This window comes from Peromyscus eremicus, chromosome 4, assembly GCF_949786415.1.
Source record: "Peromyscus eremicus chromosome 4, PerEre_H2_v1, whole genome shotgun sequence".
NCBI lineage: Eukaryota > Metazoa > Chordata > Mammalia > Rodentia > Cricetidae > Peromyscus > Peromyscus eremicus.
In genome coordinates this window covers 64,020,886-64,038,967 of record NC_081419.1, presented here as the reverse complement: position 1 = coordinate 64,038,967, position 18,082 = coordinate 64,020,886, and the positions used below count along the sequence as shown (strand labels likewise).

General features: G+C 33.3%; 1 protein-coding gene across 1 annotated transcript; it reads left to right on the top strand.

Moving 5' to 3' along the window:
- Positions 1–12,805: 12,805 nt before the first annotated feature.
- LOC131908274 (olfactory receptor-like protein OLF2) lies at positions 12,806–13,744 on the top strand. Its single transcript, XM_059259326.1, has one exon. The coding sequence runs from the start codon at positions 12,809–12,811 to the stop codon at positions 13,742–13,744; it is 936 nt and encodes a 311-aa protein (XP_059115309.1). The 5' UTR covers positions 12,806–12,808.
- Positions 13,745–18,082: the final 4,338 nt, after the last annotated feature.

Below are 18,082 nucleotides of genomic sequence, written 5' to 3'. Positions count from 1 at the left end.
GCTACACAGAGAAACCCTGTCTCGAAAAACCAAAAAAAAAAAAAAAAAAAAAAAAAAGAAATTGAAGAAACAAGAAAAAAAAGAAAAGAACAAGCCATGGGAAATCAAGCTAGCTCCTGTTTAGGATTCATTAGATGTTTCGCTTCATTTGAAAAAATGTGATTCATAATAGCAAATTATAGTCTTAACTAAATTCTCATGAAAGTTTTCAATGAACGTTTGGTGAAAAGAGTTAAGTATTGAAAGTTCAGTTTTACTTTGGTGCTAAGCTGGGGGTTCTATTATTCTTAGGAGAAAATAAGTATCTAATTAACCATATTGGAATAATGCAAAAGAGTGAAGGCAGATTCGGATATGTATGAATCCCAGTTGTCACTAGTTGAAAATAAATAATGAGGTATATACTCCTGACACCAGTAAAAGGTAGGAAAGACTTTCTCATCTCAGGCAGGCTAATGAATCAAGCATCTAAAAAATCAGGAAAGAAAAAAAAAAACCTATTTTCTTTGGAAAAGCATCATTGGTGAATTTGTAAATGATTGACTTATGTCTAATTATTGAATTAAACACAACAAGTTATCAAATGGTTATTTCTTTTCAGTTTTATTCACCAAATAATAGATATGAAACCTTAAAATATGTATCTTTAAGCCTACATGGACCAGATGCCATTATATTTAAGTCTAGAAACAATAACAGCTAACTACTCATGTTCTAACTAGACAGATAGACAGAAAACAGCTAGGTGGATAGCCAGCAAGGGATACAGACAAGCATATACACTCACAACTACCATAAATAAAAGACAAATAAGCCTATATATCTTTAAAATAGCTAGTGAGTTTCAGGTTTTGGTTCAACGACATCATTAAAAAGCCATCAATTAAAAATGCATTTCTTACAGATTCTTGTTTCTATTTCATTTTTATTGGCTATTTAGGGGATTTATACTGAGAGTCAGGCAAATCACAGATAGAGGTTTTAGTAGTTTGACAAACCAGCAAATAATGAAATAGGAAAAAGTTAAACAAATCATCTTTTTAATTTTAACTAAAATTATATGCCAAACTTGTACTATCATGCTGTTCATTTAGTAACTGTCTTCAGTATAATTTTTGGTGGCTCAGGTGATTATGCTTGTTGGATATGTAATAATTGCTATTCTTGTAGATAAAGATATGCTCAGTCACAAGCTTTCTGTCTTGTTTTTCTATATCTGAATTTTTCCTTATATCATTTTGGACATAAAATCACCACTTAATTCATTCAAATGTATTTGAGACATAGTAAATTCAGGTTTCTCATACATTGCATAAGCATTTAATTTCCACCTTTTCAATTTCCTAAAATAAAACTTTATTTTACATAACAATGAATCCTTAAAACTACTTTCCATCTGCACTGATTTTTGATGCATATAATTAAACAAAAAATATCTTTTGTCTTAAAAATGGTGTACTGATGTATGACCAGAAAAAGAAATCTAATCAATTTTCTCTTGACTTTTGCAACAGGACAGGAAAAGAACAAAGAATCATGGACAAGAGGAATTCCTCCTCTTGGGAATTGCCAATAACCCAGGCATGAAAGTGATAATATTTACCATGTTCCTAACTTTATTTTGTTATTCTCCTGACTAATATTGGAATGATTATTTTTGTCAGAATGGATCTCCAGCTCCAAACACCAGTGTACTTTTTCCTCAGTCACCTTTCTTTCTCTGACATCTGCTACTCCTCTGCAGTTGGGCCCAAGATGTTGATGGATGTTAAAGATGAATCTTATATTCAAGTGAAAACCAAGGACATCACTTATACATTCAGTACATTTATAAGTTTTAGAAAAGAATAAAATTTTATATTATTCTGAAATAAAAAAGAATTTTGATCATTACCTAGAGGAAAGTCTTTATGCCCAATGTGCAGGAGGAAGAATTTATATATTATGGCTTCTGGTTGTTGTTTTTTTTCAATAGGCACTGAAGATGGGGAAGAAGGAAGAGAAAGCTAACAAAGTAAGCGATGGTAATGATGCTTGAGAATTACAGCACATAGAGTCTCCACTGTGACTGTCTACATTGTCTTTAGAATGTAGACTGATTGGATTTATTTGCGTAATACAAAGAATTTATACTGAGCATTGGTATCATATATTGAAAAAAACTGACCAAATGATTTTTGAGCTTTGCGATTGCTTTTTGAAAGGGTTCCTAGCATTAATGTTTAAAAGCCCTAAAATGCTACAACCAGAACTTAAAGAGATATGCCAGGGAGAATGTGGAAGAGCAGAATTGTGACAGAAATCTATACACTAAATATACTCACATAGATAGTACCAAGGATTGGGATAAAAGTCCTTATATTCCAGCAAAGAATCTCCTGTCAGGAGAACTATACTTACTTCACACCCACAAAGAGACTTTTCAAGGATCAAATCACAGTTAAAGATAAAACAGATTGAGTCCAGATAACATGAAGCCCATTGGGTTTTCCGAAGAAATAATCTGAGGAGCTTATTCTTGTACTTGTATGGGGGAAGAAAGAACTTTCTATGGAAAAGTCATGATGTTGAGGATATTGGCAACATGGGATAGCTGCCGAAGAAAACTTCAGACAGTGTATGCTTCTGTCCCAAGAGAGAGTAGATGTCTGATTCAGACAGTACGGCTGTATGGGAGGAGCTACCTCAGCTATTTGGAGCACAGATGAAACCAACATGAGACTAAATACTGGACATGAAGATAAACAGTTTAGTTTTCCCTTGCTGGATTTTAGTAATAAATTGGTCTGAATTTTCCCTGCTATTCTGATGCTTTAGAATTGAAAGTTTATTCTGTATCCTGTAATATTTTACTTATTTTATATTTCAGAGTGTAACAGTAATGAGACTTCAGATTTTTTTTTAAATATTGGCATTTTTAACATTGAAAAGCTTTTTGAAGATATTCTGGATGCCTTTTGCATTATAAAATGTCTATGATTTCATGTGGAATAGGGGATTACTGTTATGGTTTGATTTTATCTTTTTGTTATTTTGTTTTGTTTTTGTTTCTGTTTGTTTTGTTTTGTTTTTCCAGACATGGTTTCTCCATAGCTCTGGCTGTTCTGGAATTCACTCTATAGACCAGGTTGGCCTCATATTTAGAGATCCTTCTGCTTTAATCCAATTACTGGGATTAAAGACATTAGCAACCATCATCTAGCTACTGATTTGACTATAAATCATCTATCACTGTTTCATGGATTTGAAAAATTGGTAGTCAGCAAGTAGCTATTTGTACAACTGTGGGCCTTCTCCATCAGGAAATATGTTTGGTGGAGGTGGGTAAGCAAGCTATGATTTGAGGTTGTAACCCATTCCCAATTACCATTCTGTCTGTTTCCTGGCTAGTGCCATTCATGAGTTCAATGCTTAGGAGTTTTACTGTCACAGACTAAACACAATGTACTGTGTCTTTTTCTTCCATATTGACAAAAGCCGATAAACCTGTGAGAAAAACAAATAACTTCCTTCTTAAAGTACTTTCATCAGTGATTTTATGCACATCGAATATAAAAAATGGGTTAGTGATCTGAAGTAATTCTTCAAAATTTTATTTAAATAACATTTCATTCGTTTTACATACTGACTGTGATTTCCCCTCCCTCTTCTCCTTCCATTACCCCCCTTCCCGTCTACTCCCTTTCCCCACCCACTTCTCCTTTGTCTCCATTCAGAATGGGGCAGATCTTCCATGGGCTTGAACAAAGCATGGTATATCAAGTTGAGGAAAGATCTAGCTCCTCCCCTTGCCCAAAGGCTGGGCAAGGTAATCCAGCATGAAAGTGATTTCAGATTATCTCACAGAGTCTACTCAGCATCCACATGCATACATCTGTGATGTAGTAGCTCTAAGAAACATTTTCTCCATACATTAGGTTTATGGAATTTCCTCTAACATCTTGAATATTTCAGGAGTATTTTCAGTCCAACAGTGTCTTTGTAATTTTCATCTGTCCTGTGTATTTGATATAACATCACCATTAAATAAACTGTTGCAATTGTGATGAAATGCAAAGTCCAAAAAGCACAAAACATGTTACTAGTAATCACACAATAAAGGTTATATGATTAAATCATTATTAAATAGTAAAATTAAATATGATTAAAATTAAAATATGACTGGTATGTATATGCATATATACATTCATCTATCCATTTAAATAACTATGCATTTATGTATATTCTAGGTTTGAGGAAAAATCCTCATGTACACAGGATTTTCAATTCAATTTCAAATAATGAAAAAATAAAATAAAATATAGAAATAAACAAAATTTGCACAATTTTAGTATCATGAAAAATTTATAGAACAGTCCATATATTTAAGTACCAGCAGTTACCACTAAAATACTTATTGACCTGGTATACTCTCCAAATCAAACATTTTTGCAAATACATATTTTTTATTAACTATACTGTGAAATAGAATCTTTCTTCAAACTTTGTATGGTGCAACATAATTATAGAGAAGTGGTAACCATTTCTCACTGTTTGTCATGTATATAACCCAATTTTGAACACATTATAGTTTTTAGCTTTTGCAGTGCCACATTCACATCATTGCTCCTGTAACTACAAGTAAGAGGCTCATCACAGGGTTCACAGATTACAAATGGGAACATAGAAACTGGGCACAGTATAGAAGCCTTCGAGGAGCTATCCTTTCTACAGTCCACATGACATCTCTCTTCCACTCTTTTCAGTGTCAGAATAATTATCCCAGAAAGATTCCTGCAACACTATCATAAATTGATTTGCTTCTAGTAAAAAACAGACACCTAAAGAACATGAAATATATTTCTTCATAATGATATTCATATTATTTTCTGCTTTTATGAAAACATTTTCCTATTTCTTCTATGTCTAGAAAATTTTAACTGAGATAAGAAATATGAGTTTTACTAGCTTTTATCAAATTTTTGTTTCTTTTACTTCCCCATCTGTATAGCTATCATTGTTTATCATCAGAATCTCTGATGATAAACATATGACACCTGGCATATGTTTTTCATCTCTGTTATTGTGACATCCATGCCTATATATTTATTTCCACAATCCCTAGCATAGATAGATGTATGAGTAGTAGTTCATTAAATTGTAAGTTTAAATAAAATATTTTCATGGAGTCAGACAAAGAATGTTCGAAAATGAGAAATAACATGAAATGAAGTCTGTTTTGAGTGATATACTTCATGAACATAAGAGACATTATTTTTTAAAACATATTTTAAGGTGATGTTGCCATGAATACTCTCAATATCTGTTCATTTCTTAAATAAGCTCTGGATGTTATTATTTATTGCTGCTCTTTGATAATTGACAAAACCTGAAAATATCACTTTTAATTAGCAAGACATGAAGAAGTACTACAACTGGGCTTCAACAACAACAAAAAAAATTATTAAATAATAATAAATAAAACACATTGGACCAGAGTACCCAAGAGCTCTAGGTCATGACTAAACATAAAACACAATGAGTTAATTAGTTAAAACATAGAGCTAAACTAAAATGTGAAATCAGAAAAACTATTTAAAGAAATAATACCAGAAAGACTTCAAAATCTGAAGAAAAAATTAACATCCAAGTACAAGAGATATTTAGAACTTTAGAAAGAGATGGCCAGAGAAAAATTTTGCTATGACATATAACAGTCATTGGGCCAGAAGTACAAATAATAAAATATATTGACAGTAATAAGAAGGTTCACACACCATGCAACTTCTCCACCCATCCAGTTCCTTCTCCTGAGCCTAGGCCAGTGAGTTTCCATGACCCTCCTCATCCACTCACCCTTCCCAATACTCCAGAATTAGATCAAGCCGCACAATCTTTGCTCTAGTCCAGTAAACTACCCTGAACTGTCCCAAAATCTACCACCAGGATTTCCTAGGACCTGCCAACATGCACAGGTCCCTCCTATGCTGTATCTAAGATCTTCATGCTGCAAGATCCAACTTCACATTTTAATCCTGTACCAGGAGGCACATTATCTCAAGTAACCTAGTCCTCTACATCTACCTGATATTTTTCATAGCTCCCAAGAACTTCCACACTCTAAACTCAGCCTTTCTTCACATTCTGTCATGCTCCAAACTTCTCTGTCCATATAAGACTTATAAGAACTCCATATGTTCATACTTCTTTGAAAAATACAAATGATATGAAAGATCAAGTCAGTTTTTTTTCCTCTCCAGAACTTCTAGTACTATAGCCCATGAACATCATCAAATAATTCAAGGAATTTTCAGAAGATAGAAGGAACCAGTTCAATGAAATTAAGGAGAAGGAATTAAGGAAAATACAACGCACAAGAAAATACAAACAAAAGTTGATGGAAATAATGGAGAAATGCAAAACTTGAGAATGTCAGACAATAGTTAAGTAGGGACACCAAAGGCAACTTTGAGCTGACATGAGAATTCCATTGAAAAGCCCAATAATTCAACTACAGAATCAAAGGATATCCTTTCAATTAGAATGAATGAAGTACAATATATAGTATCAAGACATAAAGATAAAGTAAAGGATCTAGGCTAAGCATATCAATTTTACAATATACCTGACAAGAACAAGCTTTAGGAGGAATCAATTACTTTGCTTATCATTTTATATTTAAGGCCAAACTGGTCTAGCAAGGCCAACATCCTAGAATGTTCATTAACTCTAAATAGCTATTAGCTGTTGGATAAAGCCAACAATGGATTCAGCAATTGGAAAATCCAAGTGCTCCATGACCCTGTGAAATCTAGAAACATTATTACCCTACACAAAGAGGTGTGCTTGCTAATCTTCTAGGGACTTTTTAATTTTAACATTATCAGTCAAGGTAAACCATCGCATGAAGGGTTTCTCCAAGATTTTTTGCACACTAGATTGTTTTTGTGGTATCTAGTTTTCAAAAAAACATTTGTATCATTCTTCTTTCCCTCAAATAAGTGATGACTAATTATAATTATGAGAACATTGTTTCACCCTCATATCATTGAGAAGGCTTTGTAAACACCTGGAATAGTCTTACAGATACCCTGACTTAACCCTATTAGCTGTGTTTCAATTTCTAAAAACACTCTTTATTGGAATTTTAATAAATTAAAACATCACTGCATTGTGGGAGATCAGCTCCCACTTTGTCCCCCCAGGGTACTCTTGAGGAAGGTGAAGTGAGAAATATTTAGATAGAAGGATAGAGGGGAGAGAAACAGATAGAAACAATGTAGCCTCGAGAAGGCCTGGATTATTATCCACCAACCCCTTATGTCTCTTCTAAAGGGCTATTTATAGGAATGCCAAGGGGTGGAGCAGAGACCGGCCCATAGCTCAGCCAAGTGTAGACCCTTCCAGTCACCTAGTAACCATGCACATGGTCAAGCAATCTTTAATACAGCCCTGCTGGGTAAAGCAAACTCAGATCTCTCTAGGAAACCTTTGTGGGTCTCCACACTGCATCAATAAATTATGCACCAAAATGGGATCTGAATATCCTATCTGTTCCCTCCAATACTCAGGGAATATCATGAAGAATGTGAAGGGAGATTGGAGCTGGAAGGTAGGAAAAATGTGGACAAAACAATATATTCTGGACGTGACAAGACCCTGCCATCGTTAACTCACAGCAGTTGGTTCTGCACAATATCAGGTCATTCAAAATTCTGACACAGAGCAAGGATGTTCTTATGCACTCCCCCACACTAGCTGAGTAGATAGAGATAGTTGATGACTGCTGGAGAGAGAGAGTCACGTTTCTTTAAGAATATGGTCTCTTTTCAGTCAACCCTCATCCAGGATATGTTCCTACACCCAAAAATATACAGGCAAACTAAGTGGAACTTGATGTGCTATCAAAACTAGGAAAAGGAGAGGACATAAAGCCATGAATGGTCGTAAGGTGAAGTGTTGAGTTGTGGCATTGTGGTGAATATGATAAAAATCCATTCTTTATATGTCTGAAAATTTTAAAAAATGGAATTAAAATTCCATAATAGAAAATAGCATCACAAAATAGTAATGTAAGGGGTGATATATTTTGGAGAACATTTCACAAGGATGGAGAATATGAAGGAATATGTGATTGTTTGTGAATCCAAATGATGTATTTAAAAAGCATTGAGAATATGGAAATTAACACTCACGTGAAACAAAATAGGAAGTTATATTTCATTCTGGAAGCCTTGTGTCTTTCTTGTATACTTAAACTTCTGTGGTTACTTGCCGATAGAAACAGTAGAGTTTGAAGAAGTGATTATTATATTAGATGTATGAGTGTGTAGATCACTATTTATTATTTTAAAAATAAAATAAAACATTTTATTACAGTGGCCAAACTGCCATCATCATAATCATTTGAAGTATGTTTTTGTCTTCATTGTGGTATCAGAAAACTCTGAAGAGCAAGTGTTTTGTAGTCATACAAACACCATGCCTACAGGATTCAAGATGCTTTCTGTAACTTTCCCCATGAAATGTGCTTTCCATATAATACAGTTGTTAGAGATGGAAATACAAGGTAAGATCTGAACATCCAATATTCGTGGAGACTAGCTAATATGAATGTGTATGTTTAAAAATAAGTAGACTCATCATCTCTAGTAGCATATCCACAATAATCTACAGCAAAATTCAAAGGTTTTGCTCAAAAAGAGCCCACTACTGAATGAATACATTCTTCAAACACATTTTGGAATGAAGAATATTGGTAATTTTCTGGTTAAAAGAATGTGATTCCAAGGTTAACTCTTTTTCTTAATGAAATAGATTGAAGACAGAGAGTAAGGCATTCCACCAACATTGAAAGAGAGGTGAACGTTGCACTTAGAAAATATTGGTAATTTTTGATAACCCATAAAATTTCATTATACAATATTAATAAAAAGGTGCTAAAATAATACATTTTTCAGGATATAGAAGACTCACTGTTTTTAAAAGACATTTTCCTAATGTACGTTTTGAAAATAAAACCATCACTATGCATCTAAAAAATTAATGCCAGTTATTATTTAACAAATGCTTTTAATAACCCATTGTTCATCCAGAACCCTTTTGTTGTAGTAACAGATAAAATGATTGGTGCAATCAGACATGAGAAATGAAAACGAATATATCAGATGTTCAAGTGTCGATCAGTCATAAAATAATTGAAATGAGTATGATTCCTATGGAGTTGAGAGTATGTTCAGACAATGATGAAATACAATGTTTAGAATTACCATTTCTCTAAATTGAGAATGGAGAAGATTGTTTAAAAGACAGGAGAGTTTGGATAACACCAGTGTGGTGTGGAAGTCATTAAGGACAGATAATTTTCAGTTTCTTTCAGTTTCTCTATAGGTTCCAGTCAGTATCTATCACTCATCAATAGCATCAAGTATAAAGTGTGAAGATGGCAGTCAGGGATGCAGTTGTTGAGTATTCCCAGGAGAATACTGAACCAGGAAACTAATTAAGTACTACACAAGGATGAAGCAAATAGGAAGGCTTGGCCTCAAGAGAATTATGTCCCAACAGTCCCCGCTGAAAATAAATGATGATCCACTTTGTTCTGGTATTGCAAGTAAAGATGGAAAGACCATCTGGGCTCAGGTAGGTTTAGGGATGGTTATTTGCAAAAGTAGAAGAAAATAACATTGTAATTTATTTGAAACATGAGCAATACAATTGATGAATAAATTAGTACATGGCTTAATCAACTTACGTAGCTACATGAATTCTGCCACCTAATGCTAAGAGACATATATTATTAAATAATTGAGAATTTGAGTGCCTTCATTTACTTGGATATGGCTGGTAGGGGTATATGATACTTTTACATTTATTATGGCACATTTTATTACTATACAATTCCCTTTTTATTACTGCACACTCATGATGTGGTATGGGAAACTTATTAAATTCTTCTAACTTCATTTAAATAATAATACATGGTGTACAAATTGGATAGCAATATATAACAACTTGTGTCCATATAACCTAAACCACAATATTTTGGGATTATACACCACAGTCCATATTTACCTTTTCATGTAACTACAAATAAACTAAAAAACACCTTACCATATGAACACACAAATTCCCATGTTAGACAGGAAACAGGCTATGTAACAGACCTTTCTTTTTGCACTCATTTTCAATGAAATAAATAGTCAATCTGTGTGCCAAAATGTGGTATTAGTTACACTCTGTTATTTCAGGTTTTTTTGTGGGCTCTTAAGTCTTCTGAAGATTCATAAGTTGGGCCCAGGTGGAAAAAAAAAAACCAACATAAACAAATAGGAAAAGAAAAAGCAGCAGTTAAGAAATTGTGAGCCAATGAAGAGCAGTGGTCAAACTTTTAAATAAATAATTTTTATTTTAGTAAATTCAATCAAACTACTAATAGTGCCAGAACAACTTGCATTTATTTCTGAGAAGGTGGCAGTATTTCATAATTAATTTGAGCAAACAATATAGCAAATTAAGTTAGAGTATTGAAGGATAGGAAATCTGAAGTTGTTGATTAAGAGAATAAGAAGCTCTGTTTGGCTTTTCAGTTAATTGGTATTTTCTTTCTATTATATTGCATCTGGATGAGTTTCTATATTAATCAAATACATTTACTGATAATGTATAGTAAAGATTAGATAAGTAAAGAAAATAATGAATTACATCTACATTGGTAATCAATATGTTTTAAACTTGTACAACTGACGCTTTTGTTAAATATTCAAAATTCCTCTTGCTTTCTCAGTTTAGTTCATATCATAAGACTACATAACAATGACATTATGTTTTGATTTGTGGATAATAACTTCACCTATTCAGATCAAAAGCTCTACCCTAACACAGCACTGATAATTTTTCAGATGATGTAGACAAAGAAAAGAGAAAAATGAATGAAGAGAACTGTTTTTCACTTCCAGAATGTTTTCTCTTGAGAATTATTAGTAAGTCTGACATGAAAGTGGATTTTGTTCTTGGTGTTTCTGGTTGTTCATCTCCCTATTCTGCTGGAAAATCTGGGCAAGATCACATTGATTTGTGTGGCCCAAACTTCACACTCTAAATATAGTGGCTAGTGTTGTTTCCTTGCTATAATTGTGTGAATTTGATTATTTTTATTTTATATTTCTGTAATTTCACAAAATTTCAGTGAAATTTTATTTAGAAACCAATTTTGGTTAGAAACCAAGATTGATTCCTAAAACAACTGTGTAAGTGATATGGCATAATAGTTTTTTCATGTTGCTCAAAAATAATAAAATCAAAGCATTACAAACAGAAAACCATCTGAGTTTACCTCCATAGGATTTCTATGCCAAAATGACTCAGTATAGAAAAAGTACTTTCATTCATCAATGTACATGAATAAGCATCCCCTGGTACATATATGAAAACAAACATAAATACAAGAAAGAGAAGATGTGTTCATCAGAAGCCCTAATGTCTTCATGCATTTTCAGGTTATTTGAAACCAATGATGCAAAGGCATTTTTTTTAAGTCAAAAGTTATGTATTTCCCACATGTGTATTTCTTGCATTTTAAAACAACTTAGGGCAAGCCCCGTATGTTAGACATTTACCAGCAAGGCAAAAAGTAGAAGTGTGACAATATTCTGACAATTCGGGCAAGCCCTCCACTTCTATTTAGGCTATAGAAAATACCACTGGGAAAGAGAATGATAAATGTAAACATGCTTTATTAATATAACAGCATGTAATTATCTATTTATGAATTTATATTACATCTTTGACTTAGTAAAGAGAATAAGATACCTTTAACGATTCTAAAGTTTGACTGGAAGTAGTGTATGTTGTAAATTCACATTAAATGCAAATACATGCAAGAGGAGAATTGAGCTCTTGTTTCTAAGTGTTTGAAGTCCATGTGAAGTAGAATTTGAAGAAAGTATTTAAATATATAGTACAAAGTCTTCTAAAGTTGACATTGAAGGACAAAGTGGGAAGCTGATAGAGAATGCCTTCAATCTGTATTTTCACAACATTATTTATACTTACCTTTAGAGTTAGGTTCATACAGTTGTAATCAAACATTTGGTAGATTTAATGCAGAGGCATTTTCTAACACTGGCTTTATCACTTTCTTTTGTAAGGACCTAATATTTGGAGTCTGGTGTGTTGCCCTTCACATCGCAAAATCAATGAGTGGTGACAAATACCAGATGCTCTAATGAAAGAGGTGTCAGTAAGAAAATGTCACAAAATCATACCATAGCAATTTCCATGGATTTGTTTGTATTTGATGCTATGATGAGAGGGTAAACAATGATTCTTAATATGGTGAATGTGATCCTTTGCTCAATTTTATAAAGTGTTTAGTCTTTCATTACTGGATCTCCTACACAGTTCTGTTGTTTCTTTCAGATGAGTTGTAATCTGATAACTTATTTTCAGCTTTTCAATTTTTTTTTTTTGAGACAGGGTTTCTCTGTGTAGCTTTGTGCCTATCCTGGAACTCACTTGGTAGTCCAGGCTGGCCTCAGCTTTTCAATTTTATAGCCTTAGGATGAGCAAGAAAAATCATGTCAGGAACTATTTATTAATTTATATTAAAAAGGATTAACTGCCCACTTCAAATATTTGAGGGAATTTTTGATGATCATGCCACTTTAAGAGTGATTTCTGTCTGATTTTAGAGATACACAGAATATTTTCTACATAATGAAATTAGAGTCTGAAAATTGACTACAGTTTTCTTGCCTAGATAAATTAAATACCAGTCATCCTATATTTTGAATGCTTTTTGAACAATTTAGGCAAAGGACAAAGAAGAATGGATGAAGGAAACTGCTCCTCAATCGCTCAGTTTATTCTATTGGGAATTACTAGTAACCCTGTCATAGAAGTGGTTCTATTCGTTGTATTTCTTCTCATCTATCTCATTATTCTTGTGACAAATATTGGAATGATTGTTTTGATCAGAATGGATCCCCAGCTACACACACCAATGTACTTCTTTCTTAGCCATCTCTCTTTCTCAGACCTCTGCTATTCAACTGCAGTTGGGCCAAAGATGCTGGTGGACCTAATGAACAAACACAAATCTATATCTTTTGTTGGCTGTGCCTTGCAGTTTTTCTTTGCCTGTATCTTTATAGATGCTGAGTGCATGCTGTTGGCAGTGATGGCCTTTGATCGGTACAAGGCCATCAGCAATCCCCTTATGTATATAGTAGACATGTCCAGTAGGGTTTGCTACCAACTCCTAGCTGGAGTTTACCTACTAGGAATGATAGATACTGTTATGCATACTATAATGACATTTGGGTTATGTTTCTGTAGGTCAAATGAGATTAATCATTTCATCTGTGATATCCCTCCTATCCTGTTACTATCTTGCTCAGATACACAGGTCAATGAGTTAGCAATGTTTATATTTTCTGGGTTTATTGAACTGAGCACCATTTCTGGACTTCTTGTCTCCTACTGTTACATCATCTCATCTGTCATGAAGATCTGTTCTGATGAGGGGAGATTCAAAGCTTTCTCTACTTGTGCCTCTCACCTGACTGCAGTTGCAATTTTTCAGGGAACTCTGCTCTTTATGTATTTTCGGCCAAGTTCTTCCTACTCCCTAGATCAAGACAAAATGGTTTCACTGTTTTACACCCTGGTAATTCCTATGTTAAACCCTCTGATTTACAGCTTGAGGAATAAGGATGTGAAAGAAGCCCTATACAAACTGAGAAATAAAAGGTGGTTTAAATAATTGTATTATGTGTGTATATATGTCTAAGTTATAGTAGTGATTTGTACAAAATTACATTGCATGAATCATAGGAAAGTTGGGTCATCTAATTTAACTGATTAAAATATATATTTTCTCTTAATTTTAGAGATAATGTGGATATACTAATGATCCATGTTTCATTATTTCTCTTTAATTTGTATTTTGTATGTGTCTGGAGAAAATTTCCTGATTATTTCAGTTGTAAAAATAATTATATTTAGCCTTTTATTCAATTTTAATCGTATCAGGCTTTTTAAGGTTTTATTGGTTGGCTTTTAATATTTTATTTCTTCATTTTGAAACTCATAGGAACCTTTAGGTTGTTAAAAATTAATCTTTTATTCAAGTGGAAGATGTAGACATTAACTATACACTCAAAGCAATTGTAATTTTTAGGAAAGAATTAAATTTTATTTTGTTCTGAACTACAAAGGATTTTGATCGTAGTCTAGAGCAATGTGCAGGATAAAAAGTTTCTTGGATGAAAGTGAGGTCCCTTAAATATTAAACATATATATATATATATACACATATATGTATGTATACACACACACACACACACACATATATATATATATATATATATATATATATATATATATATATACACACACACACGTGAGGAAGAAAGGGATTTTATCATAAGGCTTGAATTTATATGGCTGTTTAGACATACCAGTGCAAATCAGTTGGAAAATAAACAAATGTAACTAGACTAAATTAGGAAGAGCAGTGAAAGGAGCCATGGTTAGGCATGTGTGTGTACAGGGATCCTCAGTTATCTAATCTGTGATTTAGTGCAATGTAGTTTCTTTCCTTATTTGCCATTTTAAATCTTTCATAATTATATTTTATTATACAAAATTAATTTTCTCATATTCTCTTTTCCTAATCAATGCTATTCTTAAAATCATACCATTAAATCGTTGTGAAAATCACTCATTCTTTTAATAGCATTCTAAAATTTAGTATAAGTAATTTTTTGCTGAAGTACTGAACATTTCTACTCCATAATTAATTTGTATTATCTTTTATGCTGATATGTAGAACTGAATTGTATTACAAAAGAAAAAAAAAGAAAAAAAACAGGAAGTAATTACATAATGTGACAAAAAACAATACTTTGAGCAGATATTTGGCATTGATAAAGGAATATTAACTGCATTAACAACACACTTAGATACCCAGAGAGAACATCTATTTAACACATAATAGCTTTTGATGCTAGTGTAATGGATCTACCAAGATGTAGGTATTATTCATGAAAAAGAAAAGTAAATACACATGTATTTTATTGAGTTCTTTATTGTCCATCTTTTCTATAATAATTTTGTTGATGTTTAGAGAATGAACAAGTTAATTTAAAATGCATAGTTATCATCTTTACATTTGACAGAACACATAGAACAAGGTATATTATTAATTGTTCCCTTCAATTATAGATGTTAAAGAAATAGGGTTGATAAAAGTGTGAAGTGCTCCAGTGTGTAAGACTATTTCAAAATTCAACAAATTGTGAATCTCCTTTTATTATGACCAATGGTTAAAAAAAAATGGTAGTTTAGGACCATATATATTATTTGTAAATATCTATGCTAAATTTTGTTATTAATGAAATGATTTAGAGTTTTCCATCACCATCCCATTTTCTATTAACTTGTAATGTCTTAAAAGTGGTGACTTTGGAACAATGCTGTGGTTTTTCTATACACTGAGTTTTTAATCCTTGAAGCAATGGTGTGAGGTTGTAGGTACTTTCGGAGAAGATAAATTCATAAGAACAGAATATTCAGGAGTGAATACTGGAGATATTTGTAGCTCATTATGCTAAGAGATACCGGTAAAATTTGATTGTCAGAGAAATGAAAATTGAGTTTTTTCAAGAAATCAGATCTGCTGGTGCCATGATGTGACACAACAACCTCAAAATGGAGCTGTGACTTATGTATCTGATTGGATCTCTTCTCTCTCTTTTCAATCTACCTTTCCTCTCTGTTTCTCATCACATTCCCTCTCTTCCTCCTTCTCTACTCTTTCATCATGTCTCTCTCCCACACTTACTCATCTGTTCTCTTCACATCTCTGTCTCCCACCCTGTCCATATTTCTCCTTCTATATCATTCTCTCTTTCCCTTTCTCATCCTCTTTCTCACCACTTCTTCTGTTTCTGTCAATGTTTCAGTCCCTTTCTCTCTCTCTCTCTCTCTCTCTCTCTCTCTCTCTCTCTCTCTATCTCTATCTCTCTCCCCCTCTGCTTCTTCTCTCTCTCCCTCTCTCTGTAGTTCTCTCTTGCCCTCTTGCACTGAGGCTTTCATTTATCTAACTATGGCTGCTGCCTTAAAATCATGTGATCATTATTTACCCTGTTCATTTTGAGCATGGGAATAAAATGTACTCCACTATGTAAAAATCTATAATTTTGATACCAACCAGACTTTGATAATTTGTTTTGTAATTAAAAATTTTACAAGAGAGAAACATATGAGAAAGCATTTTTAGAAATATATTAGTGTATTAACAATACAGGAGTAATAATGGCTTGTCAATAATGAACACATTTCCCTCTCATATACTGTTTTATCATCCACACAGTTATTATAACTGTGGATAATTCTACCATATATGAGTTAGAATAGATATGAAACAAGTTGGAGCAAATTTAAAACCTTATCAAATGTCACAAAATGCAATAAACATATTGAACCAAATGGGCTTTTCAATTTCCCAAGCACATACTATTCAAAATACACCATTTTGGAACTCAAGACTGAAATAGAAGCTAGGATATGGCATATGACTTTTCTGCCACAGGATTCAACATACAGGTAGAATAGAGTATTAGTATTGACCCCATTCTGGCATTAACTATGTAATTCAATACTTGTTTTCCATCAACTAATAGGATGTAAAATTATTCACTTCTTTCATATCAACCAATGGTTGTGCACCAATAGCCTTTCTTGGGCTCTGTTCATGGTTCAAATTCTCAATTTCCCTTCATGACACCTTCAGTCCTCACCTTCCACTGCTACACAACCTGAACCTTACCAATGGCTTCTCTTGTCTCCGTGATACCTTCCATTCCCTCAAAAACATTACCATGTTGGTCTTACACATGACAAGTTTGCTGCCAGCACAATATTCACCCTTTGTGGTCTCTGCAACACAGCTTGCATGTGCTGATTCTGTGGAAACATTTCCAAGAAGATTTTACCTCAGTGACCCTGGCTTCTTCTTAATCAAAGCTATTATTCAACTCCAGATGGCCAGCATCCATTGTTCTAGCAAAATAAAGGTTTTACTTCAGAGGTTCTGGCCTCATATTAATCACATCCAATTATGTACCTCCAGCTGACCCATATCCTTCTCTGGGTTATATCTCAATGAGTCTCCATGACCCTAACTATCCACACCCTTCCTCAAATACTGAAGAATTAACCCCAGTCTCATATGCCATGCCTCTACCTCCCACAGGTTCCCCCTGTGCTGTATCTAATCTCTCCACTCATCAAGATCCAACCTCATATTCCTATCTTGCACTAGGAGGTGCATTCTTTTCTCTAGGACAATATACTATGTATACCAGACTTCATCACTCCCAGGCAATTTAAAAACTTTAGGCTCAACCTTACTCCACACCCTTTCTAGTGTCCCCACTTCTCTGCCCATATTAGACTCAGAAGAAATCCACAAGTCCAGATTTCATCAAAAAATACCAGTGATATGAGATGAGGAATCAAGTTAGTTTCTTCTCTTCAAAACTACCAGTACTATAGAAATATTTGTCATTGAGTATAACCTTGATAAATCCTAGGATACTATATATAAAAATCAATGATAATCATCAAATAATTCATAGCATTTTCAGAAAAGACAAAGAAACTGCTTAGTGAAATTAAGGAGAAAGAACTTAAGGATAATAAAAAGCCCAAGAAATCACAAGCAAAAACTACATGGAAATGAGGAGACATATAGGACTTGGGAATGACATTCAGTAATTAAGTAGAGAGACCAAAGAAAACTCAAGCCGTAACGAAGATAGAATTGAAAAGTCCAATAGCTCAACTGAAAAAAACAATCAAAGAATATCTTTATTAGTAGAATAGATGAAGTATAAGATAGGATATCAGGACCTGAAGATGAAGTAGTGAATCCAGACTAAATAAGCAAGAAATATGAAAAACAAACCAAAACCAGGGAAGAAACATGAAGGAATGTCATACACCATGGAGAATGAAAAATGAGGCCTCAAATTAAGAAAAAAAAAGCAAAGAGGGCATATATGGAATGATGTGAATGGGTAAATAAAATGCACAA

Coding starts and splice junctions, on each gene's coding strand:
- LOC131908274 (XM_059259326.1), top strand. CDS start 12,809: ATGGATGAAGGAAACTGCTCCTCAATCGCTCAGTTTATTCTATTGGGA.